The sequence below is a fragment of the Macrosteles quadrilineatus genome, unplaced genomic scaffold, assembly GCF_028750875.1.
Source record: "Macrosteles quadrilineatus isolate MER2022 unplaced genomic scaffold, UCM_ALF_1.0 Scaffold_8__2_contigs__length_117827958, whole genome shotgun sequence".
Taxonomy (NCBI): domain Eukaryota; kingdom Metazoa; phylum Arthropoda; class Insecta; order Hemiptera; family Cicadellidae; genus Macrosteles; species Macrosteles quadrilineatus.
In genome coordinates, this window is record NW_026542601.1 from 15030637 (window position 1) to 15057992 (window position 27356).

Here is a 27356-nt window from a genome sequence, read left to right on the forward strand (position 1 = left end):
ATGTTCAGTGAATGATTCTGTTTCTAAAAATTACATGTGTAAATCCAGGGCTAATGAATGGCTAAGGAATGGGCTAAGGAATTTGAACATTAGGGAACACACAATATAATTTAAAATAGATACAGGTGCTCAGACAAATATCATCCCAATTGATTTGTTTAATAGGCTAGGCCTATCAAAGGCATTAATACGCACCTCGAATATAAAACTTAGTACACTAACTGGTGAAAAAATACCGGTACTAGGTATTGTAGATTTAGATTGCTCTTTCAACAGGAAAATGTTCTGTATTACTTTTGTAATAGTTGATGTGAAATGTTCGCAAATTTTAGGCTTAAATTCTTGTCGCGCGTTAGGTCTTATAGCAGCCTACAACGGTCAGGTATTGTCTGATCTTAGAACCAAAGTGTAGATAATATTGTTCTAGGGAAAAATATGCATAGTGTAATGAAAGGTAATGAAAATGTAATGAAAAAATGAAAGTGTACAGTCACATTCTGTTAGTATAATTTTGAATGAATATAGCTCACTTTTTGATGGTAGTATTACTAGTACAATATTGGTAACATTCCTACAACAGTTCATTTGTCATTAAGTGAAGATGCTAAGCCTATTATTGAACCATGTCGTAGAGTACCATTCGCTTTGTTAAATCCATTGAAAAATGAACTTGAATTAATGGAAGCTAATGGAATTATTGTAAAAGAAAATGAACCTACAGAATGGGTTCACAGTTTAGTTTTGATAAACAAAAAAATTCTGGACTAAAGGTAGTATTAGATCCAAGAAACCTGAATAAGTATATACAAAGAACACACTGTCAAATGCCAACTATAGATGAAGTGTCATCAAAGTTTAATAATTGTAAGATATTTTCAACTCTTGATGCAAGCAGTGCATTTTGGATGCTTAAGTTGGATAATATTAGTAGCAAGTTGTGTTTTTTAATACACCTTTTGGTAGATATAGATACCTTCGTTTGCCATATGGTATCTCAAGCGCACCAGATGTATTTCATTCTACTGTATCTCAAATATTTGAAGGTATTGATGGTGTAGTCACCTACATAGATGACATTTGCATAGGTGCTCCTGATAAGCAAACTCATGATTTAAGGTTAAAAGAAGTAGGCCTATTAAAAAGAGCTAAGGATTTTAATATTAAGTTTAACTCTAGGAAATGTAAATTTTCTGAAAGTGAAGTTTTGTTTTTGGGTCATCGGTTTACTGAGTATGGATTAACTCCGGATCCTTCAAAGCTTAAAGCTGTACAGGAGATGCCAATACCTAAAGATCGTAAAGACTTGGAAAGATTTTTAGGAGTTACCAATTACTTATCAAAGTTTATTCCAAATATTCTACTGTAACGTCTCCTTTGCGAGTTCTTTCACATAAAGATGTTTTATTTCAATGGAATGCCGAACAACAAAATGCATTTTCCTACAGTCACCCGACAAAGTTGGCTTCCTTGTACTGTTTATAGTACAGAAAGCTGCTAATTGCTGCATATTTATACTTTGCCGTACGGTTTATACTTTGTCGTACGGTTTATACTTTGCCGCACATCAGGATTCCAACGAAACAACACAAAACAGTGTGGTTCTATTATGCACGTAATCCGTGTACGCTTGGAAATAGGTTGGCAACACTTAAAGATAATAATACTATGAGCAGCTGATTGACTATTATAACTACGATTTAACTTGTCATTCCGTGTTTATAATTTCGGTATTTCTGAACTTTCTGGACTTTTCTTTGAAACACGTTTTTAAAACATTCCAACGATCTTAATAAACAAGAAAACACCTTAAAAGCATTTTTTTAGGCGCGGAAACCACTTCAAATTACAAAAACATACGGAATTATATTCTCAAAACGCGTAGCACATTTCTTGCCGAGGAAAAATAGCGGAGTGATACGGACCGCAGGTACTACTTTTTGTGTTGCCAGCTGAACCTAAAAACGTGTTGTATAGTGTTTGAAAGACTAATTATTGATATGCTTTATAGTGACTGTAGGAAAAATATAATGTGTAACACGAGTGAAAAAGGCCTTTGCTGCACTCGAGATCATTCCACACTCGCCAAACATAGCTCGTAAACATTGCTCTCGTGTGCAGCAAAGTGCCACTTTCACCACTAGTTACACAAATAACTATTTTGACTTTAAAGTCTTAGTTAGTATCTCCTCCTGTTTTATCATATTAGGACCCAAGTAAGCCAATAACATTGTCTGTAGATTGTTCCTCAACTGGTTTAGGTGCTGTATTGTTATGTGGTGATAATCCAATTGCGTATGCGTCTAGAGCGCTCACTAAGACTCAGTCAAATTATTGTCAGATAGAACGAGAAATGTTAGCCATAGTTTTTGGTTGCACTAGATTTCACCAATTTATTTTCTCTAGGAAAGTAACTGTTGCAACTGATCACAAACCCTTAGAATGTTTGTTTAGGAAGCCCATTACTGCTGCTCCTTTAAGATTACAGCGAATGATGCTAAAAGTTCAATGCTATGACTTGATTGTTGTATACAAGCCAGGTAATTGATGTATATAGCTGATACACTGTCACGTGCAGCACTTTCAGTAGAAGGTAAAGAAGATATTGATGTTTTAGATGAGGACATCATTTGTGAGGTAAATATGTTAAAATCTTATCTTCCCGTGTCTGAAAGTAAACTAAACCTGCTAAGAGAAAAAACCAGTTCAGATGAATGTCTAGGTATTTTAAAGATATATATATCTAAAGGTTGGCCTCAAAAGCCTGAAATCAGTAATATGGTTTTACCATTTTGGAGTATTAAACATGATCTTCATGTTGTAGATGATCTTGTTTTCAAAAATCAATCTATTGTGGTACCTATAGTTCGCTTCATAAAATTATGCTTGAAATTTTGCATTGTGGCCATTTAGGAAAACAAACGTGTGAGATTAGGGCACACAATTTATTGTATTGGCCCACCTTACATAAAGACATTGAAAGTTTAGTAAATAAATGTAGTGTGTTTGTCTAAGTTTAAGCCTATGAATGCAAAATAACCGTTGTTGTTTCATGATGTACCAGATTTGCCTTGGCATAAAGTGTCAGGTGACATTTTTGAGTTTGATAACCAATATTTTCTTGTACTAATGGACTATTATTCTAAATATATTGAGTTAGTATCTTTGTCAGACATAACCTCAAAAACTGTAATCGAGAAATGCAAATCAATATTTGCTCGCCACGGAATTCCTGTTACTATAGTAGTTGATTCAGGAAGTCAATTCACTTCTAACGCTTTTCACGAGTTTTCTGTGTTGTAAGATTTTAAGCTAGTGATAGTTAGTCCAAAACACTTTCAATCTAATGTTCAATCTAAGTCAGGTGTCAAAATAGCGAAAAATGTACTGAAGAAAACAAAAGCATCTAAGTCTGATGTGTATCTTGCATTGTTAAGTTATCGTAACACTAGTAAACAATATCAACCTTCACCAGCAGAATTAATGTTTAGTAGAAAACTCAATGGCCTATTGCCACTGTCTAAAAGTAGTTTGCAGCCTAAAGTAACAAAACACAAAACCTAACAAAATTGTGTTAGACAAGAGAAAAAATTGTATTAAAAAGTACTATGATAGAAATAGCAAAGAGTTACCCTCTTTAAATATAGGAGACAAAGTGTATTTTAAGAAAACTGTTGATTCACCTTGGACATCAGGAAAAGTAGTAGAAAAAAATAGAATCCCCAGATCCTATGTTTTGTCTGATGAGAAAGATAAAATGTTTGTAAGAAATAGGAAGATGATTAGGCCAAATTTGTCTAATGATGCAGGTAATGAAACCATAATGCCTGAAACAAGTCCTAAGTCAGATTCACAAATCAGTTTGTCAGGTAGGCCTACTAATGGTAATAGCCTTATTTCTCCGCAAATTAGTCCCGTGTTGTTTCAAAGACCAGTAGACCTAACTCTTAGAATTTCATCAGAAGAACAAATTGTTAAAAGTTTTGATGGTTGTGTAAGCCGAAAGGGTAGATTGATAAGAAATCCAAAGCGGTTTTCTTATGATTAGGTTTTGGTGTATATTTTGTTAGACTTGAAAGGAAAATGTTAAAGTTGTATTTTGGAAAGTTAAAATTTTCAATTTTGTAAAAGAGAGGGGATGGTGATATATGTTTATAGTGAAGTCCATGTTTAGAGGTATTACTCTTTGGTCTTTGTGTATTCTCTTTTGAGTGTATTTGATTTCTGATTCAGAGATGTCGGCTCATTAACTGCAGCCTAAATGTATTTCTGTCAATGTTAATTAAAATTTATAATAAATAGTATTGAAACTTAAATTGTGTTTTTTATTTAAAATGTGAATTTAAAATGTGAAACAAGTCAGAAACATTTTTATGGTGAAACTGTGAGTTAAATAACCAACCCTTTGAGTCTATGTTTTATTCCACAGTGCAAACAGTTAGCCTAGGCTATTTAAGTGGCCTAAAACCAAAAAGATAACTCAAGTAGTAAAGAATCATCGAACTTGGATAAAGACGGCACAGCTAACTCACCTGGATTTTGATTAAAAAGCATAATAAATAATTATAAAAGACACACAAAATTAGGTACACTTACTTGACATGGCGCACAGACTATGTGCAAGGGCCGTTAAAGATACTGGCCCTTGCCGAAAAACACAAGTGTGCTTTCCACTGACATTGCAGCATTTTGTGACATTTCCAGCTGTTGTAGTTTTTTTAAATATTTTAGGGGACCTCCCTGCGTCCTCCTCCATACATCTTTTGGAGTTGTCTGAAACATACAAAAATTTAAAACTTGTATGCTTAACACATTCGCTACTGAGTGTCGCATATATGCAACGCCGCAGTCATTGCCACATACCGAGGTATACATTTGAATCTTACACATAGACCGGCTGTCACTTGGTTAACAGTACACACAGACCACGGGTGAAAACCTGTAAAACAGTGATCATTTACATTGTAATGTGCTACAATTGTGATTGTAAATAATTTATTCTTGTTTTTTTTTTGTATTTTTTATAACCTTTTGTAATGTTGCACATTTGTGACGCCCGGTCTACAGCAAAGACAACAGTGAAAATTATCATGGTTTTCTTGAAATAGACCAAACGTCGCATATCCCTTTACTTCCCGGAATTATGAAATTTAATAACAAAAAAGTTTATTGTGAATTTTCTTTTTATTTTTTGTATTTTAAGGCTAAAAATGTGTTTTTTTGCAAATTTCCCTAATAGAATTTAAAGTTAGAAATATGTATCCATATGGATACCATGGCAACCTTAAGTACCATTGTTCGCTAATTTTCATACGTTAATAATTTTAATTTTTCTTTGACACTCCCATAGAATCCATATGGATACAAGTTTCTTAAAAGTTGTGTCAAATTGAAAAATAAGTTACTTGTTCATCAATTAAAACAAATTCATTTAGAATGAGTACAAATAGACATATTATGTAAAAAACTTTACTACAATATCACTAGATGGCATCATAAGCCACTCGTCAATTTCTTCATTGTCATTCATCTGTAAAACACATCATGATTATATTTTATGATTTCTAATATCGGACTGAAACAAGCATTACAACACTTATAGGCCTATATTTATCACTGTGCAGACTAAAGATGAAAACAGACTTATATCGAAGAAAATACAAAAGAAAAACAGTATCCATATGGATACTATGGGAATACAGACGACACACCATAGCTCTTATACGTCGACTCTTATGCATTTCGTAATACGCAAACTCCTCCTAGACGGCTGAATCAATCGTTTTCAAATTTTGCATGGTGATAAAGACCATACCGGTGAGTGCCAACATCTATATGGCGTTAAAAAAGTCTCTCAGGAATCCGCCCCACTGGGTCTATTTTTTTCGTATTTTTAAAGTCTCGAAATTCACGACCATGACGTGTCCCTAGGGTACATTTTCCAACTTTCACGCTGTTTTTAGACCAATTATTCATGCCGAAATATATAAAGCCATATTTTTATGTCATCAATGGTTATTAAACTTACAAAAAAGGAGCATATTATAATTTTATTGTCATTGCAGACTGACTACCATGAAAAAATAAGTCTGTCCCTCGATTTGGCGTCACGACCATTTGGGAAAAATTTTCAACTTTGGAGCACGACAGTGGCAAGCCTGGCGTCGATGGAGTCAGTTGGTTTTAGAGACTAGTTTGGGGTGTACGTCAGGATTGTAGTGCCGGTCGTTTTGAGTTGAAAGGAGGAATTACAAGATTAATAAAGGAAAGATAGTGTTTTTTGTAATTTTGGTGTGTCCATGACCGTACGTAGTCATTCGATGAAGTATACATGGTGTTAATTTTTGTTTATAAGATATTTCAATTGCTAGATTAACCTAGAAGTCCACTTTGTATCCTCGAACATGAGGTGCAGGGCTACTGCCAGAACAGAGCCAAATAACACGTAATTTCACGACCAAAGTTTCACGACCATCGCGGTTTTTTTCACGACCAATCCAGCCTTATGGATTATAGTGTGTTTGGTCGTGACAATAACTTTAATATAATTGTAAATTGAACAGTTTAGTTCAATTGAAACACATAGTTTTATTATAACTAACAGTATAATTGAAGGATTGTTTGGAAAGATTTAGATTATTCCAGACAATTCACGACCGTACCGCTTGTCCCTGACCATCACGTTTATGATTTCTATCATAAAAATTTCAAAAATTAAAATATCGTCATATTTTAATGTTTTATACACAAAAGAAGCACACCTCTATACAAACATAACGATTTTTAGAGTCTCAGGTAAGTTTTTTCAGAGTTATACAAACTTAAAAAGATTTTATTGGCTTTTTTCTATTTTTTGAGTTTTTTAATTTTTTTCTAGAAAGACCAAATATACCAAAAGCTCAGTGACATTTTTATTGTATAATGGTCATAAAAGTAAATTAGTTTATAGCAAAACATAGTTATGAGCTATAAATGATGATGATGAGATAAAATCAGTTAGCTGCCAAGACATAGCAGAATTAATAATTTGCGCAAAGAAACACAACTTTGATAATGGTTTAACCTTTTTTCATTTAAATATTGCATCTCTTAAAAAACATTGGAATGAGTTCATTTTGTTGTTTGACACTAGTTTAAAATACCTGGATGTAATTGTTTTGACAGAAGTAAATATAAAGGAGAGTTTAGTAGATATGTTTAACTTAAATGGTTATTGTTGATATATGTATATAGTGAAGTCCATGTTTAAAGGTATTACTCTTTGGTCTTTGTGTATTCTCTTTTAAGTGTATTTGATTATTTGATTTCCGATTGAGAATAAAAGATGTCGGCTCATTAACTGCAGCCTAAATGTATTTCTGTCGATGTTAATTACAATTTATAATAAATAGTATTGAAACTTCAATTGTGTTTTTATTTAAAACATGAAACATGGTGTCTTATAAGTGGGTTACAAATAAATTCAAGTGCGTGAGTAATAAATTAACATAAAAATGTGTTATAACAATGAGTGAGTCGGAAGATGAAAACGTGCTTCAACAAACTGAACAAAGGACTGTGTCTAGAAAAACTGAAAATTTCACAATGGTTCCATGCAATCTTCAGAATTTTAATTTCGAGGGCAATTTAGCCGAAAATTGGAAGCACTGGTATCAGAAATTTGAGATTTATCTCTTGGCTTCTAACCTAAATTCTGAAAATGACGCTAGGAAGGTTGCTCTACTACTACATAATTTGGGTGACAAATGCATAGACATTTTCAATTCGTTCAACCTCTCATCCGAAGATGCAAAAAAGTACGACGTGGTGGTAAGTAAATTTGAAAACCATTTCTCGCCTAAGAAAAACCTCACGGTTCTGAGACATAAATTTCTAAATAGGAAACAGCTGCCATCTGAATCCATCGATAGTTTCTATACAGACTTAGTTAACTTGAGCCTCGCTTGTGAATTTGACTCTGTCCGCGAAAGTCTTGTTTGCGATGTCTTAATATCAGGGCTTAACTCTCAAAACCAGAATATCAGGGAACGATTATTGAGAGAGCCGGAGATTAACTTGGAGAAGACTTTAGCAATCTGTAAAGCTGCTGAACTGTCTAAACAACACATCAGAGAACTTGAAGCAGAACATAATGTCCATACAGTAAACGTCCATAAGCAACGAGAGAGGGGTTACCAACAACCACAAACGTTCAGACAGAAACAGGTTCATCAGGACCAACGGAACAAATTTCATCCACCGTCACAGCAGAAATCAACTGGGACAGGTAGGCCTAACAAAAGTACAAGTGCTAAGAAGTTTATTTCAAACTGCCGTAATTGTGGGAAAAATCACGGTATTAACAAGTGCTCTGCGTATGGCTTAGTGTGCTATAAGTGCGGTAAAAACAACCACTTTGCCAGTGTATGCAAATCAGCCAAAAAGGTTTGTGAAGTAGGCCTAAGTTTAGATTCTAATTCGAGAGATGTAAGGCAAGGTAGGCAAGACAGTTCTTCTAAAAGTACTTGTGCACAAGAATATTTTTCAATTGATACGGTATCGCTCACGTCTGAATCTATATCTAATTACGTGATTGACAAAAACTTTTTATTCAGTAATATATGTTCAGTTAATGATTCTGTTCCTAAAAATTACATGTGTAAATCCAGGGCTAATGAATGGCTAGAGAATTTGAACATTAGGGAACACACAATATCTTTTAAAATAGATACAGGTGCTCAGACAAATATCATCCCAATTGATTTGTTTAATAGGCTAGGCCTATCAAAAGCATTAATACGCACCTCAAATATAAATCTTAGTACACTAACTGGTGAAAAAATACCGGTACTAGGTATTGTAGATTTAGATTGCTCTTTCAACAGGAAAATGTTCTGTATTACTTTTGTAATAGTTGATGTGAAATGTTCGCCAATTTTAGGCTTAAATTCTTGTCGCGTGTTAGGTCTTATAGCAGCCTACAACGGTCAGGTATTGTCTGATGTTAAGAACCAAAGTGTAAATAATATTGTTCTAGGTCAAAATATGCATAGGCCTAATGAAAGGGTACATTCTGTTAGTAGCATTTTGAATGAATATAGCTCACTTTTTGATGGTAGTATTGGTAACATTCCTACAACAGTTCATTTGTCATTAAGTGAAGATGCTAAGCCTATTATTGAACCATGTCGTAGAGTACCATTCGCTTTGTTAAATCCTTTGAAAAATGAACTTGAATTAATGGAAGCTAATGGAATTATTGTAAAAGAAAATGAACCTACAGAATGGGTTCACAGTTTAGTTTTGATAAACAAAAAAAATTCTGGACTAAAGGTAGTATTAGATCCAAGAAACCTGAATAAGTATATACAAAGAACACACTGTCAAATGCCAACTATAGATGAAGTGTCATCAAAGTTTAATAATTGTAAGATATTTTCAACTCTTGATGCAAGCAGTGCATTTTGGATGCTTAAGTTGGATAATATTAGTAGCAAGTTGTGTACGTTTAATACACCTTTTGGTAGATATAGATACCTTCGTTTGCCATATGGTATCTCAAGTGCACCGGATATATTTCATTCTACTGTATCTCAAATATTTGAAGGTATTGATGGTGTAGTCACCTACATAGATGACATTTGCATAGGTGCTCCTGATAAACAAACACATGATTTAAGATTAAAGGAAGTATTAAAAAGAGCTAAGGATTTTAATATTAAGTTTAACTCTAGAAAATGTAAATTTGCTGAGAGTGAAGTTTTGTTTTTGGGTCATCGGTTTACTGAGTATGGTTTAACTCCGGATCCTTCTAAGCTTAAAGCTGTACAGGAGATGCCAATACCTAAAGATCGTAAAGACTTAGAAAGATTTTTAGGAGTTACCAATTACTTATCAAAGTTTATTCCAAATTATTCGACTGTAACATCTCCTTTGCGAGTTCTTTCACATAAAGATGTTTTATTTCAATGGAATGCCGAACAACAAAATGCATTTTTGACTTTAAAGTCTTTGTTAGTATCTCCTCCTGTTTTATCATATTATGACCCAAGTAAGCCAATAACATTGTCTGTAGATTGTTCCTCATCTGGTTTAGGTGCTGTATTGTTATGTGGTGATAATCCAATTGCGTATGCGTCTAGAGCGCTCACTAAGACTCAGTCAAATTATTGTCAGATAGAACGAGAAATGCTAGCCATAGTTTTTGGTTGCACTAGATTTCACCAATTTATTTTCTCTAGGAAAGTAACTGTTGAAACTGATCACAAACCCTTAGAATGTTTGTTTAGGAAGCCCATTACTGCTGCTCCTTTAAGATTACAGCGAATGATGCTAAAAGTTCAACGCTATGACTTAATTGTTGTATACAAGCCAGGTAAATTGATGTATATAGCTGATACACTGTCACGTGCAGCACTTCCAGTAGAAGGTAAAGAAGATATTGATGTTTTAGATGAGGACATCATTTGTGAGGTAAATATGTTAAAATCTTATCTTCCCGTGTCTGAAAGTAAACTAAACCTGCTAAGAGAAAAAACCAGTTCAGATGAATGTCTAGGTATTTTAAAGATGTATATATCTAAAGGTTGGCCTCAAAAGCCTGAAGTCAGTAATATGGTTTTACCATTTTGGAGTATTAAACATGATCTTCATGTTGTAGATGATCTTGTTTTCAAAAATCAATCTATTGTTGTACCTAGTTCACTTCATAAAATGATGCTTGAAAGTTTGCATTGTGGCCATGTAGGAAAACAAACATGTGAGATTAGGGCACGCAATTTATTGTATTGGCCCACCTTACATAAAGACATTGAAAGTTTTGTAAATAAATGTAGTGTTTGTGCTAAGTTTAAGCCTATGAATGCAAAAGAACCGTTGTTGTTTCATGATGTACCAGATTTGCCTTGGCATAAAGTGTCAGGTGACATTTTTGAGTTTGATAACCAATATTTTCTTGTACTAATGGACTATTATTCTAAATATATTGAGTTAGTATCTTTGTCAGACATTACTTCAAAAACTGTAATCGAGAAATGCAAATCAATATTTGCTTGCCATGGAATTCCTGTTACTTTAGTAGTTGATTCAGGAAGTCAATTCACTTCTAACGCTTTTCACGAGTTTTCTGTGTTGTACGATTTTAAGCTAGTGATAGTTAGTCCAAAACACTCTCAATCTAATGGTCAAGCTGAGTCAGGTGTTAAAATAGCGAAAAATTTACTGAAGAAAACAAAAGAATCTAAGTCTGATGTGTATCTTGCATTGTTAAGTTATCGTAACACTAGTAAACAATATCAACCTTCACCAGCAGAGTTAATGTTTAGTAGAAAACTCAATGGCCTATTGCCACTGTCTAAAAGTAGTTTGCAGCCTAAAGTAACAAAACCTAACAAAATTTTGTCAGACAAGAGAAAAGATTGTATTAAAAAGTACTATGATAGAAATAGCAAAGAGTTACCCTCTTTAAATGTAGGAGACAAAGTGTATTTTAAGAAAACTGTTGATTCACCTTGGACATCAGGAAAAGTAGTAGAAAAAAATAGAATCCCCAGATCCTATGTTTTGTCTGATGAGAAAGATAAAATGTTTGTAAGAAATAGGAAGATGATTAGGCCAGATTTGTCTAATGATACAGGTAATGAAACCATAATGCCTGAAACAAGTCCTAAGTCAGATTCACAAATCAGTTTGTCAGGTACTAATGGTAATAGTCTTATTTCTCCGCAAAGTAGTCCAGTGTTGTTTCAAAGACCAGTAGGCCTAACTCCTAGAATTTCATCAGAAGAACAAATTGTTAAAAGTTTCGATGGTTGTGTAAGCCGAAAGGGTAGATTGATAAGAAATCCAAAGCGGTTGTCTTATGATTAGGTTTTGGTGTATATTTTGTTAGACTTGAAAGGAAAATGTTAAAAGTTGTATTTTGGAAAGTTAAAATTTTCAATTTTGTAAAAGAGAGGGGATGTTGATATATGTATATAGTGAAGTCCATGTTTAAAGGTATTACTCTTTGGTCTTTGTGTATTCTCTTTTAAGTGTATTTGATTATTTGATTTCCGATTGAGAATAAAAGATGTCGGCTCATTAACTGCAGCCTAAATGTATTTCTGTCGATGTTAATTACAATTTATAATAAATAGTATTGAAACTTCAATTGTGTTTTTATTTAAAACATGAAACAGTTATAATGTTTATTTTAATTTAAGAGTGAACAGTAAAGGTGGAGGTATTTGTGTTTTTGTTAAAAAGAAATTTTCTGTAAAAATTATATTATTTTGGCTAAAGAAAGTTTTGAACATATGTTATTAGAGATAGAATGTAAACAAACTAATCTAGTCTTTTGTATATTAGCTATTTATAAACCTCCGAGAACCAATGAGAAAGTTTTTATTACAGAGTTAAGTGAAGTAATTATGAGCACTAAATCTAAATATTTTATTACACTTGGAGATGTTAACATTAATTTGATGAACAAGTTTTGCTGCACTGTGAATGCATATAAAGACCTGATGGCTGCCAATGGCTTGATTTCATGTATAGACCAATACACTAGGGAAGAGATAAGACAAGGTAGGCTGTCTAGATCCCTTATCGACCATATTTATCTTAGAGGAAACAACTTGAGGCCAAAGTCTGTTGTCACTAAACTGAAAATATCTGAACATTATCCTTGTTTGGTGAATGTACAACCGAGAGAGAGAATGGGTAGTCATAATATTGATTTATTGCAAAACTTGAGATTGAATGCTAAATTAGTTGACCAAGGCATTAAAAATATAGACTGGATACCAATTAAAAATGTACAACCTTTTTCGTCTGATGCAGTTTACCAGGCCTTATGTAATACTTTCAACTTCATATATAATAAAGCTAAAATAGTGCAGAATGTAAGGCACAAACATCCTAGAAAAGCTTGGTTGAGTTGGGACATACTAAAAATAAAATAAAAAGAAGGGATAGGTTATTTAAACAAATGAAAAAAAATCCACAGAATATTTATTTAGCAACCGAGTATAGACAGTTGAGGAATAATATTAATAAAGATATTTTGAAAGCCAAAATAAAATACTATAGGGATATTTTTGAGGAAAATAAAAACAATATAAAGAGGACATGGGAGGAAATAAATCAAGTGATGGGTAGGAATAAAAAACAAAATGTAGATGAATTAATAAATAAATATATGGTTGGTAAAGTCGGAACATTAAAACAAATATGTGATCAGTTTGCTGATACTTTTACATTAGAAATAAATAGCATAGTTCATAAATGTGATATGAAACTAATGGGATTGGACAGTGATGAGGTTAAATTAGGAGATATTAAGAGTTTGTACATCCCCAAAGCCAATAGAAAAGATATTGAAGATATTATTGTAAAATTAAAGAAAAATAGCCCCGGTATAGATGGAATAAGAGTATGTGATTTAAAAAAGTGTAATTTAGAAGCCGCTGAAGTGCTGGTTAATATAATAAATGCATCACTTGATGAAGGCAGAATGCCGACTCTGCTAAAAACTGCTATTATAAGACCTGTTTATAAATCAGGTTGCCACAATTCATACCAGAACTATCGCCAAATATCTATTCTTTCTTCAATAGATAAAATAATGGAAAGGTACATTGCACACCATTTAAATAAATACTTAGCAGAAAATGATGTTATAAATAAAAGTCAGTATGGTTTCCAGAAAAACAAAAGTACAGAGTTATTGCTAAAAGATTTTTCTAACAATATTATAAAGAATTAGGGCAGGGCAATCAAGTAATAGTAACTTTTATAGACTTTACTAAAGCTTTTGATACACTGCAGTTTGATAAAATATTGACAGCACTCAAGGACATAGGAATTTCTGGCAGGTTTTTAGAATGGTTTAGAGACTATCTGAAAAACAGAAAAATTATTGTAAAAGTGCATAGTACATTTAGTGAAGAGGCAGAACTTTTTTCTGGGGTACCTCAAGGAAGTATTTTGGGCCCAATCTTATATATAATATATGCAAATACACTCCCAAAATATATAAAAGAAGCCACGGTTTTTATGTACGCTGATGACACTGCAATTATCGTATCAAACAAAAATATAATAGAGGCAGAAAAAAATATGCAGAATGCTGTTAACAACCTTTTAGAATGGTGTCATGATTATGGATTGGTAATAAATGACAAAAAGTCCAAGGTCATGCATGTGCATTCACCTGCATTTAAATGTTCTAATGTAAGCATTACTTACCATAATTTTGATTGTTTACATAATCATACTTACTCACTTATCCCAAAAAGTTGTCAATGTAAGAGTTTAGAGAATGTGCATGATTTTAAATATTTAGGGGTTCATGTTGACCACAATTTTAAATGGGATATACATGTTAATTATGTTTGTAAAAAAATCAGATCATGTGTTTGCAAAATTTTTTATTTAAAAAGTGTCCTGCCATTTAATGTGCTATTGGTGATTTACCAGTCATTGTGTGAATCAATATTAAGATATGGTGTGAGAGCATGGGGCAATGCTTCAAAGACTTCTCTGAGGAAAATTGAGCATCTGCAGGAGCAAGCGCTCAAATGTATTGTTCCAGTGCACATTAAGCAGTTACCAATTATAAAGATTTTTCATTTTGTTAGACTGCTACCTGTTAGTAAGTTATATATTTTTTTGATATCCACTGATCATTTATTTGATGACAGCTTGAAAATAGTCAATAATCACCCATATGATGTTAGAAGGAATTATTATTTTGTACCAAAGCACAGGAATAAGTATGGAAGTAGAACACATGAAGTTTTTGTTCCCAAATGTTTTAATAACCTCACAAATCATATGGTTTTTGCAAATAGTTATAGCATGTTTAAACATTATTTAAAGGAACTTGTTTGGAATGATTTGTTACAATTTTAATTTATTACAATTATGCATTTAATTTATTTACATTTTTAGTTGAAGTTAAAGTAATATATTATTGTTATTTATTCCAATAGTTTATTTGTTATTGTTACTGTTGAATTTTTACAGATATTTGTGTCTTTGTTGTCTTTTTTTTTTGTTATTAATTTCTCAAGAGACAATTAAGAACTCAAAAAACTGCATGCTACTGATTCAAACTGACAAAACTGTATGGTAAATAAGAAACAATATTTTTAGTGCAGACAAACCATTTGTGAATTTTGCACTTTTGTATCCTATGTATTGGCAATTATTGTGTAAATAAATTTATTGATTGATGAAAATAATATTAACTATTTTTAATATTCATTTAAACGTCCGTTATGGTCGTGACAGGATTTTGTGTTTTTCTACTAAAGATGCTCTTTAAAAAGAAAACTACCAAAGATATTGCATTACCATGGACATTTTATGAAACTTCAAATGTTAATGAAATAAAAAAATAATAAAAGTTTTGAAAAAAGGGGAAAAAATTTTGCAAAGTGCTTTTCCTGAAAACGTACGTTTTTAAATTTTCACTCTTACACGTTTGTACCAAATTTCATCAAAATCAGATGATTTTTGCTCGAGTTATCGCGCTAACGGACACATATACAGGGTTTGGCAAATGTATGGATACCCCTAGTTAACTTTTTAATGGGTGACACCAGGAAAACTAAACTCCACACCTGCGTGAAGCTGGCCCCACCCAAAACAGCACTAATTTTAAAACCTATTACAAAAAATAGTGCTTAATTAGTGCTACCTAACGGTACAAATTATAAAATTAGTGCTCATCAGGTGAATGAGTAAATGGTGATATATTGTGGGTGGGGCCAGCTTCACGTTTTGCCCCACCCACAAAAGAATAAAAAAATATCATATATACACTTACCAGAATAAATAGTGCTCAATTAGTGCTGTCGAATCGTATAAATATAAAAATTAGTGCTCATCATTAACACACTTAAAAGGGGGTCTCTTTTTAGCGAATTTCCCTATAGGGAAGTAAGCTATTACTGTAGGTGGCATGGTAAGACCTAGACCCGGGACCGATTTACTTGTTCATTTTGATGTCCCCAGAGGCCAAAAACACCATTCGTCAAAATTTTTATATATGTATATACAGGGTGAGTTTTAAATGAGTTCCCCAATACTTTTTTCTACATTTCATAAGATATCAACTCCGGACCACGTCAGATCAATAAAAGAGTAGTAAGTACTTCATTTTGACTGGGTATAAATTTTTGGCCGCCATCTTGGATCCCCCATATTGGATACAAATTTTTTTTTTCAAATGTAAAGGTAGGGTTGTGACCCATCGTTTTAAACTACCGTACATTTTTATGCTGAATACCATACTGCAATCCGTTTTAAAAAATCTTGATCCATTCTAAAGTTATGAGAACTTTTTATAACATTAGTACCTGGGGACCGAGCTTTGCTCGAGGAAAATCAATAGTTTACTCTGAAAGCAGTTTAGTATTGCAGATACATTAATCCACTCCCAAACTCCACACTGCTCACCTTTACTACTTCCTTCACCACGTTGTGGACCTGTTTGCCCTCCTTCCCTATACCATTTTAGAATTGTAGATACATAAATGCCACAGACAGTTCCCACACTCTGCACTGCTAGCCTTACTACTTCCTTCACCATTTCCTACGTCATGGACCTGTTTTCCTCCCTTCTCATAGCATTTTAGGATTGTAGATACCTTAATCTAATCCCCATTAACAGTTCCTACGCTCCAGACTGCTCACCTTTACTACTTCCTTCACCACTTCCTACTTCGCGGACCTGTTTCCCTTCCTTCCAACAGCATTTTAGGATTGCAGATACCCTAATGTAATCATCATTAATAGTTCCCACACTCCGGACAGCACGCCTTGACTACTTCCCTCACCACTTCCTACGTCACCGATCTGTTTCCCTCCCTTCCCACGGCATTTTAGGTTTGCAGATACCTTAATCTAATCTGCATTAACAGTTCCCACACTCCAGATTGCTCACCTTTACTACTTCCTTCACCACTTCCGACGTCGCGGACCTGTTTCCCTTCCTTCCAACGGCATTTTAGGATTGCAGATATCCTAATCTAATCGTCATTAACAGTTCTCACACTCCGGACTGCTTGCCTTTACTACTTCCTTCACGACTTCCTTCGTTGCGCACCTATTTCCCTCCCTTTCCATAGCATATTAGGTTTGCAGATACCTTAATCTAATCGTCATAAACAGTTCCCACACTCCGGACTGTTTGCTTTTACTACTTCCTTAACCACTTCCTACGTCGTTGGACCTGTTTCCCTCCCTTCCCATAGCATTTTAGGATTGTATATAACTTAATGTAATAATCGTTGATAGTTCCCACACTCTGGACAGCACGCCTTGACTACTTCTCTCACCACTTCCTACGTCACCGACCTGTTTCCCTCCCTTCCCGTGGTATTTTAGGTTTGCAGATACCTTAATCTAATCGTCATAAACAGTTCCCACACTCCGGACTGCTTGCCTTTACTACTTCCTTCACGACTTCCTTCGTCGCGCACCTATTTCCCTCCCTTTCCATAGCATTTTAGGTTTGCAGATACCTTAATCTAATAGTCATAAACAGTTCCCACACTCCGGACTGTTTGCTTTTACTACTTCCTTCACCACTTCCTACGTCGTGGACCTGTTTTCCTCCCTTCCCATAGCATTTTAGGATTGCAGATACCTTAATGTAATCTTCATTAATAGATCCCACACTCCGGCCAGCTTGCCTCGACCACTTCCTTCACCACTTCCTACGTCGTGGACCTGTTTTCCTCCCTTCCCATAGCATTTTAGGATTGCAGATACCTTAATGTAATCTTCATTAATAGATCCCACACTCCGGCCAGCTTGCCTCGACCACTTCCTTCACCACTTCCTACGTCGTGGACCTGTTTTCCTCCCTTCCCATAGCATTTTAGGATTGTAGATACCTTAATGTAATCTTCATTAATAGATCCCACACTCCGGCCAGCTTGCCTCGACCACTTCCTTCACCACTTCCTACGTCGTGGACCTGTTTTCCTCCCTTCCCATAGCATTTTAGGATTGCAGATACCTTAATCTAATAGTCATAAACAGTTCCCACACTCCGGACTGTTTGCTTTTACTACTTCCTTCACCACTTCCTATGTCGCGGACCTGTTTCCCTCCCTTCCCATAGCATTTTAGGAATGTAGATATCTTAATGTAATCTTCATTAATAGATCCCACACTCCGACCAGCTTGCCTCGACCACTTCCTTCATCACTTCCTACGTCTTGGACCTGTTTTCCTCCCTTCCCATAGCATTTTAGGATTGCAGATACATTAATCTAATCGTCATAAACAGTTCCCACACTCCGGACAGCACGCCTTGACTACTTCCCTCACTACTTCTGCTTGCCTTTACTACTTCCTTCACCACTTCCTACGTAGTGGACCAGTTTCCCTGCCTTCCCATAGCATTTTAGGATTGTAGATACCTTAATCTAATCCTTATTAACAGTTCCCACACTCCGGACAGCTCGCCTTTACTACTTCCTTTACCACTTCCTACGTCGCGGACCTGTTTCCCTACCTTCCCATCGCATTTTAGGATTGCAGATACCTTAATCTAATCTTCATAAACAGTTCCCACACTCCACACTGCTAGCCTTTACTACAATCATAGATAAAAAAAAGTCCTGCTACAATGTATCGAGTAATCTTCAGTATAATCTTTGCTCAATAGTAACAACTGATGATTTTCCTTTTGTACTGTATTTTGTAATTGCTAAAATACTGTGGATAGACTACTTACAAGTCTTTTGTTTACTTTTTCCTTGTTATTCAATTCAACCAACATGGTTACTTAGCAACCCATAAGACTAATGTTAAAAAAATGTGACTTTCAGTTTCATTTTTCTACGTAATTAGATTTTTGTTGGCAGTTCTAAGTGCAGTAAACTCGTTTTTAGGCCAAAAATAAGCTATTTACAAGATTTGAAGAAAATCGTCGGAGCCGTTTTCGAGATCTTTCTGCAAGCAAGCAAGCATACATACATACAAGCAAACATTGCTCGTATTAGAGTATAGGATTTTTAGCCCATTAAGCAATAAGTTTGCGTTCTTCTTTTTTGTTAAAAATCCAAGTTTCCACTCCATATTTTTTTCTAACACCACACAATTTATAAGCTTTTTTTATTTTTTAAGATTATTATACGTATTAAAGCAGTGGCGGCGATAACGGGCCCGGGGTATGAGGGGGCCCGCGAGCTAGAGGGGTCCGTGAGCCTTGACCGGGATTTTTCGGTAAATTTTACCGGGACACGGGTCCGCAATTGTGTGACAGGCTCAGCCACACAGGCCCTCTATCAAAACAATCTAATATATAAAATTCTCGTGTCACAGTGTTTGTCTGCAAACTCCTCCGGAACGACTTCACCGATCGTTATGAAATTTGGTGTGTAAATTCTGTAGGTATGCGAATAGAAAGTAAACTATTTCCCGTTTCGAAATTCTTAAAAGGGCTCCGCCCCAGTGGCTCTGGAGTTTCCCATGTTAACCTTATGAGAAATGGAATTAATGAATCTTAACAGCTGTTTCAATTAAACAAGTTGGTTCTGTTCTATGATGTTCAATACCATTAAAGTTACAAGGATTACCAACAGGTTGCAGCACTATTATTTCTTTTACATTTATGACAACAGCTAATTTGCAACCAAAAGGTAAGTGAGCGTAGCGAACGAACTTAAACCTGGAGGTGAGTTAGCGTAGCGAACGAGCTAACCTGAAGGCAAGTGAGCGCAGCGAACGAGCTCCAACCCAAAGGTGAGTGAGCGTAGCGAACGAACTTCAACCTGGAGGCGAGTTAGCGTAGCGAACGAGCTAACCTGAAGGCAAGTGAGCTCAGCGAACGAGCTCCAACCTAAAGGTGAGTGAGCGTAGCGAACGAGCTCCAACCCAAAGGTGAGTGAGCGTAGCGAACGAACTTCAACCTGGAGGTGAGTTAGCGTAGCGAACGAGCTAACCTGAAGGCAAGTGAGCGCAGCGAACGAGCTCCAACCTAAAGGTGAGTGAGCGTAGCGAACGAGCTCCAACCCAAAGGTGAGTGAGCGTAGCGAACGAACTTCAACCTGGAGGCGAGTTAGCGTAGCGAACGAGCTAACCTGAAGGCAAGTGAGCGCAGCGAACGAGCTCCAACCTAAAGGTGAGTGAGCGTAGCGAACGAGCTCCAACCCAAAGGTGAGTGAGCGTAGCGAACGAACTTCAACCAGGACGTGATTGAGCGATGCGAACGAGATCATCTTGAAAATTAAACGTAGCGGTACTTTCTTTCCATCGGTCTGTCTTAGGGGAAACCTATAACTTAGGCGATACGAAGTTCGCCGGGTCAGCTAGTATCTATATAAGAATTACCATACGTTTTTATGACAAAAATTTGTTAAACCCAGTACGAGCACTAGGATAAGTAGTTTACAACAGCTTAACTGACACTTATTACTGTATTACTTGGTCGATCGATATAAATTCCCTACCAACCTAAGTGAAAGAATTGTCATCAGTAATGCAGGTTCCATCAACTGTCCTCGTCTACTGTGTGAAGGCGCTATATAGGGCATAGAACTAATCCAGGCCCAGGCCTAGGAGGATAAAACATTAATTTCAAGTCTCCGGATTACTGTATAATATTTATAGTGGTCTAGATACCTGCATTTAAGTAATCCAATTTATTGCATGTTGCAACCAACAATGTAAATAACTACTGGATTGCGCTCTCAGTGGCGTAGCGGGCACTGTTTTCAGTCTCGCTTCCCCCACTCTCTACTTGCAAGATAGCGACGACGTACCTCACGTGCATGCTAGCTGTCACCCATTTCAACACTTGTTTGATGTAACAGTGAGCGGTTTAAAAAAAATGTGATTAAAATTTATCAATATATTTAATTGTACGCTAAGTAAGTGTTTAAAATTGTTGTGTCTTGCTCCGATTGAATCTGCACCAACAGAGTACAGAAAGACAGTGACATTTCGTTTTACGTGTAAAGTACCAAATCTAATAGATTATAAACAAGGTGTCTGAGTAAGTTATTACTTATCTCGTTATAGCATGTTTAACTTAACTGAATTTTGTTTTTATTTTGTTGATAGGGCTAAACTAAAACTGTACATTGTAAATCATATATAATAGTAATACTATAGTATACCGTAAATTTAAAGAAGCAAATTTTATAAAACTGTGTCCTCCCCCAAAACGCAGAGCACGAGTATAACTGCAATAAGCATTTTAGCCAACCCCGTATGAAGGACGGGTAGGCTACTCTGCTAGTATGTTAAATAGATGGGATGTCTTATCTTACTGTTCAAAAGAATATTTTAAATACAAAAAAATCAATGACTAGTTAACAGTAGTCATTGTTTTAAACCAAATAACGATAATCTTACAAAAATATTGATGTTAATGCCTTACTCGAAAGAGGTGTTGGGGTCCCCGTATATCCCCGATAGTGACAGAGAACTATTTCCAATGGAGAAATTCCTCTCGTCTCGGTCAAGTCTCTGAGCGCTATCTTCTACGGACTTGAACTCATCACTGTTCACACTCACGTTGCTATAGTTTCCAAATGGGTTTGACTCCATGCTGGATCTTTCTGACCTAAGAACACATAATGTTCATATAACGAGTAACTCTTGTTTAAAAATACCCCTGCCGCAGCAAACCTGCCGACTAAGCTAATTTCCAGTTGTCTGAAGTGATATACTAGAGTCACTTTGCGCCCTAGTGATGAAGTATAATAATTTTACATAATGATACCCCATCTTGACCACTTTCAATTTCATTCCAAGGTACAGTATCCAGGGAATCGAGGTGATCAAATGAATCATGCATTTGCACAAAAGTTGAAGTTGCAACATATTAGGCTAAGGTAAGTGGCATATAAATAATGCTTTATAAAAAACACACTTTGTCAGACTATGAAATTATGACGAAATTTCGGGTTGAGAGACAAAATTGAGATTTTATAGTACGTGATTGTCGTCTCACCTGAAACTCTGTCACACCTTAAATTTGTCCAGATAGCTTAGCCTACAATGAGATAGTCCAGGGCTCTAACGTGTTTGTTAATTAATTATCGTTTCGAGTTTATTGGCTCAGAATATTAATTACAACAATAATGCTTACAATGTTAAGCTTACCTTCAACAAGTGCTCATCATAGCCACTCGAAAAATATGTAAAGTTAAATTTTGAATTTTGAATAACCTATCGAAATGCGAATAAGCCTAGTTAATTAGAAACTAAACTAAAACGTGATTCGGTCGTTATACTTGGTAATCACCAAAGTAAACTTGTCGGGAAAATTAGACTCGGTCGATCACCAGAGTCGATACGGGGTTTTTAAACCAAATTTACGTAGGACGGTCCGGGGTAACGGGGTAAGTCGTACGTAAACCGTTCCGGCAACTTAACTGATTTCCGAAGCTGGTTTAAGATAAAAGGTAGTGTGCTCGTACGTGAAAAAGCGTGCGGGGTGCGCGCGACTGCGGCACAGTAAAATAAAAATAATAAAACTTCTCTAAAAATGAGATTAAACAAAATAAATTCGGTAGCACACTAACCTGATGACTTATGATTCTACCAGGAACGGGGGAAATCTTTAATTGACCAGAATTTAGGAGGTTATAGACTGTTGGATTGTCTCCAAACAGCAAGCGTACTGACGGTTCGGTAGCGGGTGGACGACTGACCTGACCGTGAGGTCTGCTCTTCTGGTCCTTCTTCGCCATCGCCCCTGGCGGCGGGGTAGGTAACTAGCGTCATCCCCTCTACGATGACGTAGGACCATTGCCCCTACGATGCCGCTGACAACGCGGGCGCGGCTTACCCCGAACGTAGAAAATTATAATATTTAAAATGAAACTTTTAAAAATCGGGTTTTTACCCCTTGACGGGTTTTGGGTCGTTACACCCCCTTCTTACTTCGCAGAGAAAAAAAGAAAAACGGAAAAAGAAAAAAAAAATACCCAAACCTAAGGTATTGTCGGCGTCTGCTGCGAAACTCTTGAGCAAGAAAATAACGAAATCGAAACTCTCCTTAAAATGGCACGTCGTCTCAATATATGTCCTCCATCGTCCGCAGCTTCTTCGTACGGATCCGGAAAAACGTTCCATCCCCCCTGAACACCTTCATCCTCTGATTTCTCCTTCGCCGCCTCGTGTCTTCCAACGGCAAATTGGACAGGAGGTCGCGCACCTCCTGTGGCACTGGCCGGCTAGTGGACGCGGTGGCAATCGGGGTGTGAGGCGTATCGGCGGGAGCATTGCGACGGGTGGCTGGGGATACCTCCACCAGCGCGACCGTGGCAACCGCGGGTCGATGGGGTGGCTCTGTTCCGGATCGGGGATTTGGACTCAGCCGCCCCCTCCTTAGCTGAATCCTGTGTGCGTTTCCCGCCTTACAATTGCATTTTGCGGTCGAGATGCCTTTGGTTTTGCAATAAAAGCACTTCCATGTTCTTGGTTCGGGGCAGTCACGGAACAAGTGTCCCGTACGGTCACAATTCCAGCAAACGTATCCATCGCTGACGTGGTAGGGTTTCTCCAGTGCCGCCCCTCTCACATTCGAGTGGGAGTTGGGCACGGATAGTGTTTGTGCCTTGGGTCGCGAACTCAGTCCTTGCCGCGCGCGGTCGTACCTCTGGTGCTGCGGGTAGGTCCGGGAGCTCGGTTCGCGCGGTGACTCAGCAGTGACTGCGGCGTTATCGACCGGACGTTCAGAACGCCTTCGCCCGTGATACGCGGTTTCAGGAATGAGAGAGATAGCCGGAGGGGGTGGAGGACGAAACGTGCTCTTATCCCTAACGTAGGACTCGTACTCCTCGGCACGCTTAATCAATTCGGTCAGAGTCAAGCAGTCCTGGCGTCGAACCATAAGTTTGTATTCGGGTCGCATATTCGTATAAATCAAGTCAATCTTATCGTGGGACGAAATGGATCCTCTCCTTCGAATTAGCGTGCTTAACGCGACTACAAAATCTCTGAACGGCTCCTGGTCACCCTGTGTCCGCTTACGAATCTCTTCGTCCAAGTTACGGCGATAACCGAATGGTAGATATTGGATTTCGAAATGGCTACGAAAATCCTGGAAATCGGCCCACGCTTCCCGGTTATTGCGGTACCATAACAAGGCGTTGCTAGTCAACAGTTCTGGCAGAGCCCTGAAGACCTGGTCTGGAGTTAAGGAATACGCCTCCATTAGCTCCTCCAAGCGTTCCAGGAACGATACCGGGTCTTTGCGACCGTCAAAACGAAGGTTCCACTTACGAACGACGTTGTAAATGGAGGCTCCGTCTAGCGATTGGCGGCTTGAAGGGCCTGTGTGGCTCGGTGGATCGGCATCGCGCAACTCGCGAGTTCCCGAGGCGTTAGGACGTGGTACCGCACCGTAGCACAGATCGGCATAAATCGTGGTAGGGGGTGCGGCGTGAGCGGGAACCGTGTCGGTCGCGTAGTGTCCCGTGGGAGTCACGTCGTTGGACCTCAAGGTATTCACCATTGAGGCGAGGACCCGTTTCACAAGCGTAGAGTCCGCATTCGGTGACAACCCAAGTATCTCCCGTACACTGTCACGTTCGTCTAGGGCGGGATGTAAGCCTAGCTTGTCCTTAGACGCGTATTCCGACCCGTAATTCGCCGGCGGGATATTAAGAGTGCGTGGAGGGTCAACGGTCCGGTATGGTTCGGTACGGGTAATTGTGGAGAATGGCGATCGCCAAAAATCCACAAAACTCTTCCTAAGTTCCTCAGCCGTACCTGCCGTAGAAAGGCCGTATTTACTCATCTCATTCTGCAGCTCCTCTTTGCTTAGTCTATAAATCCACCTGACGCGCGGATCGTCAAACGGTGTGCGCGGCACAGACGATTCCGTAGACCCACGGGTGGTAACGGCAGTGGCAGCGGTGGTTGCTGTAGCGACATACGTTGAAGTGGTGACGGCAGTTGTAGTGGTAACGGTGGGAGCGGTAGTAACAGCGGGAGCGGTTGTGACGGCGGGAGCGGTTGTGACGGCGGGAGCGGTTGTGACGGCGGGAGCGGTTGTGACGGCGGGAGCGGTTGTGACGGCGGGAGCGGTTGTGACGGCGGGAGCGGTAGCAGTTGGCGGTGGGTCATTGTTTTTGCGCGGGGGCCTTTTCCCTGATTCATCTGGAGTCAGCATATACATAACTGGGAAAAGATAAGTCCAAAGGCGCAAAAATAGTTCCCAAGGTGTCATTTTTAAATTATTATTAGGAAATACAACAGTCGACGATAATGGTTGTTGTCGAAAAAAATACGTAAAAGACTGTGTAACTGTCGTAAGGCTCGTCGCTAATCGCAAATGTTCAGTATAATATTTAAACCACAGATACAATACCCCTACAATCAATGTTTACAATCGAAAAAAGTAAACAAAGTTCCGATAATACGTTAGCCTAATGATCGTTGTGAACTAATTGTTACTGAGCAGTGAGCAATACAATAATATGTTAACCAACAATATTATTATATCACTAACGTATACGTAAACCGTCGTAATTAGGCTCAATCCAAAATATAATAATCCTGTATTATTATATTAAACAATGTTATTTCCTGTGTGTAACAATATTGTATTACAATACAATAAAACTGGGGTATTCTAATTGCTGTTAAATATTAGGACAACCAGAAGTATAACAATATGTTAATCAACAATATTATTATAAAACAGTTCTGATCCCAAATATTTAAAGCGCGTCAATTTCGTTATAAATATTACGCAATGCAATAGATGTAAATATTGTCAGAAATAAGCCGACTAGAATTGAAAGAACTACGGGGAAACTCCAATAACAAACCGTTATCAAACAGCTGATCGGGCCGCTCTTATCTCTTACCCATTCATACAGAGAACAATAGGCAAGCGCAACACTAGTGAACTGACAGGTCGACTAGCCTTCTTAAAGCAGAACAATTCTTACAGAATATTATGAATTAAATCGGAAGGCAGTGTTAACTATTTCCTACTTAAATAATTATAAAAGAATAACAATCAATTATCAGAGGAAATCTATAAACACTGGTATAAATAAGTGCGATGTATAAACGGTTATGTTCGAATTCAATTAAATTCCAATAAATATCCTGTAATTCTATTAAACAAACGTAGTAGGTTAAACAACAGTACTGACGTTCAATCGTATCCAGTTCTACGGTATACAACCAATATTCCACTGTAACGTCTCGTACACAACACTGATTATGGTAATGTTCGTATGTGTAATATTTATTAAATTCTGAGCCAAAACAATTAATTATCGACTATGCCTTCGGGCGCCATAAAATATCGTTAACATTCAATAGTCCCTGTTCGGGCGCCATTTGATATGACGAAATTTCGGGTTGAGAGACAAAATTGAGATTTTATAGTACGTGATTGTCGTCTCACCTGAAACTCTGTCACACCTTAAATTTGTCCAGATAGCTTAGCCTACAATGAGATAGTCCAGGGCTCTAACGTGTTTGTTAATTAATTATCGTTTCGAGTTTATTGGCTCAGAATATTAATTACAACAATAATGCTTACAATGTTAAGCTTACCTTCAACAAGTGCTCATCATAGCCACTCGAAAAATATGTAAAGTTAAATTTTGAATTTTGAATAACCTATCGAAATGCGAATAAGCCTAGTTAATTAGAAACTAAACTAAAACGTGATTCGGTCGTTATACTTGGTAATCACCAAAGTAAACTTGTCGGGAAAATTAGACTCGGTCGATCACCAGAGTCGATACGGGGTTTTTAAACCAAATTTACGTAGGACGGTCCGGGGTAACGGGGTAAGTCGTACGTAAACCGTTCCGGCAACTTAACTGATTTCCGAAGCTGGTTTAAGATAAAAGGTAGTGTGCTCGTACGTGAAAAAGCGTGCGGGGTGCGCGCGACTGCGGCACAGTAAAATAAAAATAATAAAACTTCTCTAAAAATGAGATTAAACAAAATAAATTCGGTAGCACACTAACCTGATGACTTATGATTCTACCAGGAACGGGGGAAATCTTTAATTGACCAGAATTTAGGAGGTTATAGACTGTTGGATTGTCTCCAAACAGCAAGCGTACTGACGGTTCGGTAGCGGGTGGACGACTGACCTGACCGTGAGGTCTGCTCTTCTGGTCCTTCTTCGCCATCGCCCCTGGCGGCGGGGTAGGTAACTAGCGTCATCCCCTCTACGATGACGTAGGACCATTGCCCCTACGATGCCGCTGACAACGCGGGCGCGGCTTACCCCGAACGTAGAAAATTATAATATTTAAAATGAAACTTTTAAAAATCGGGTTTTTACCCCTTGACGGGTTTTGGGTCGTTACAAAATATAGAATGTTGTGCTAATTGAACTACTAACCTTTATTTCCAAGGTATATTAGTCATCCAATGCCTAGTTG

At 37.2% G+C, this 27356-nt stretch overlaps 1 protein-coding gene across 2 annotated transcripts in view; it reads right to left on the bottom strand.

Moving 5' to 3' along the window:
• LOC128999595 (uncharacterized) overlaps positions 1-27356 on the bottom strand; it is a 51173-nt gene that overhangs the window by 19008 nt on the left and 4809 nt on the right. Inside the window, exons 2-3 of one of the 2 annotated variants that reach the window (XM_054426180.1) lie at positions 21362-21547; positions 4594-4770 (exon numbers count right to left, since the gene is read on the bottom strand). In XM_054426180.1, the coding sequence (XP_054282155.1) occupies positions 4594-4753 (160 nt within the window). In that variant the 5' untranslated portion in view covers positions 4754-4770; positions 21362-21547. The remainder of the gene's footprint in view (positions 1-4593; positions 4771-21361; positions 21548-27356) is intronic. The other variant, XM_054426179.1, reaches the window with a different exon arrangement.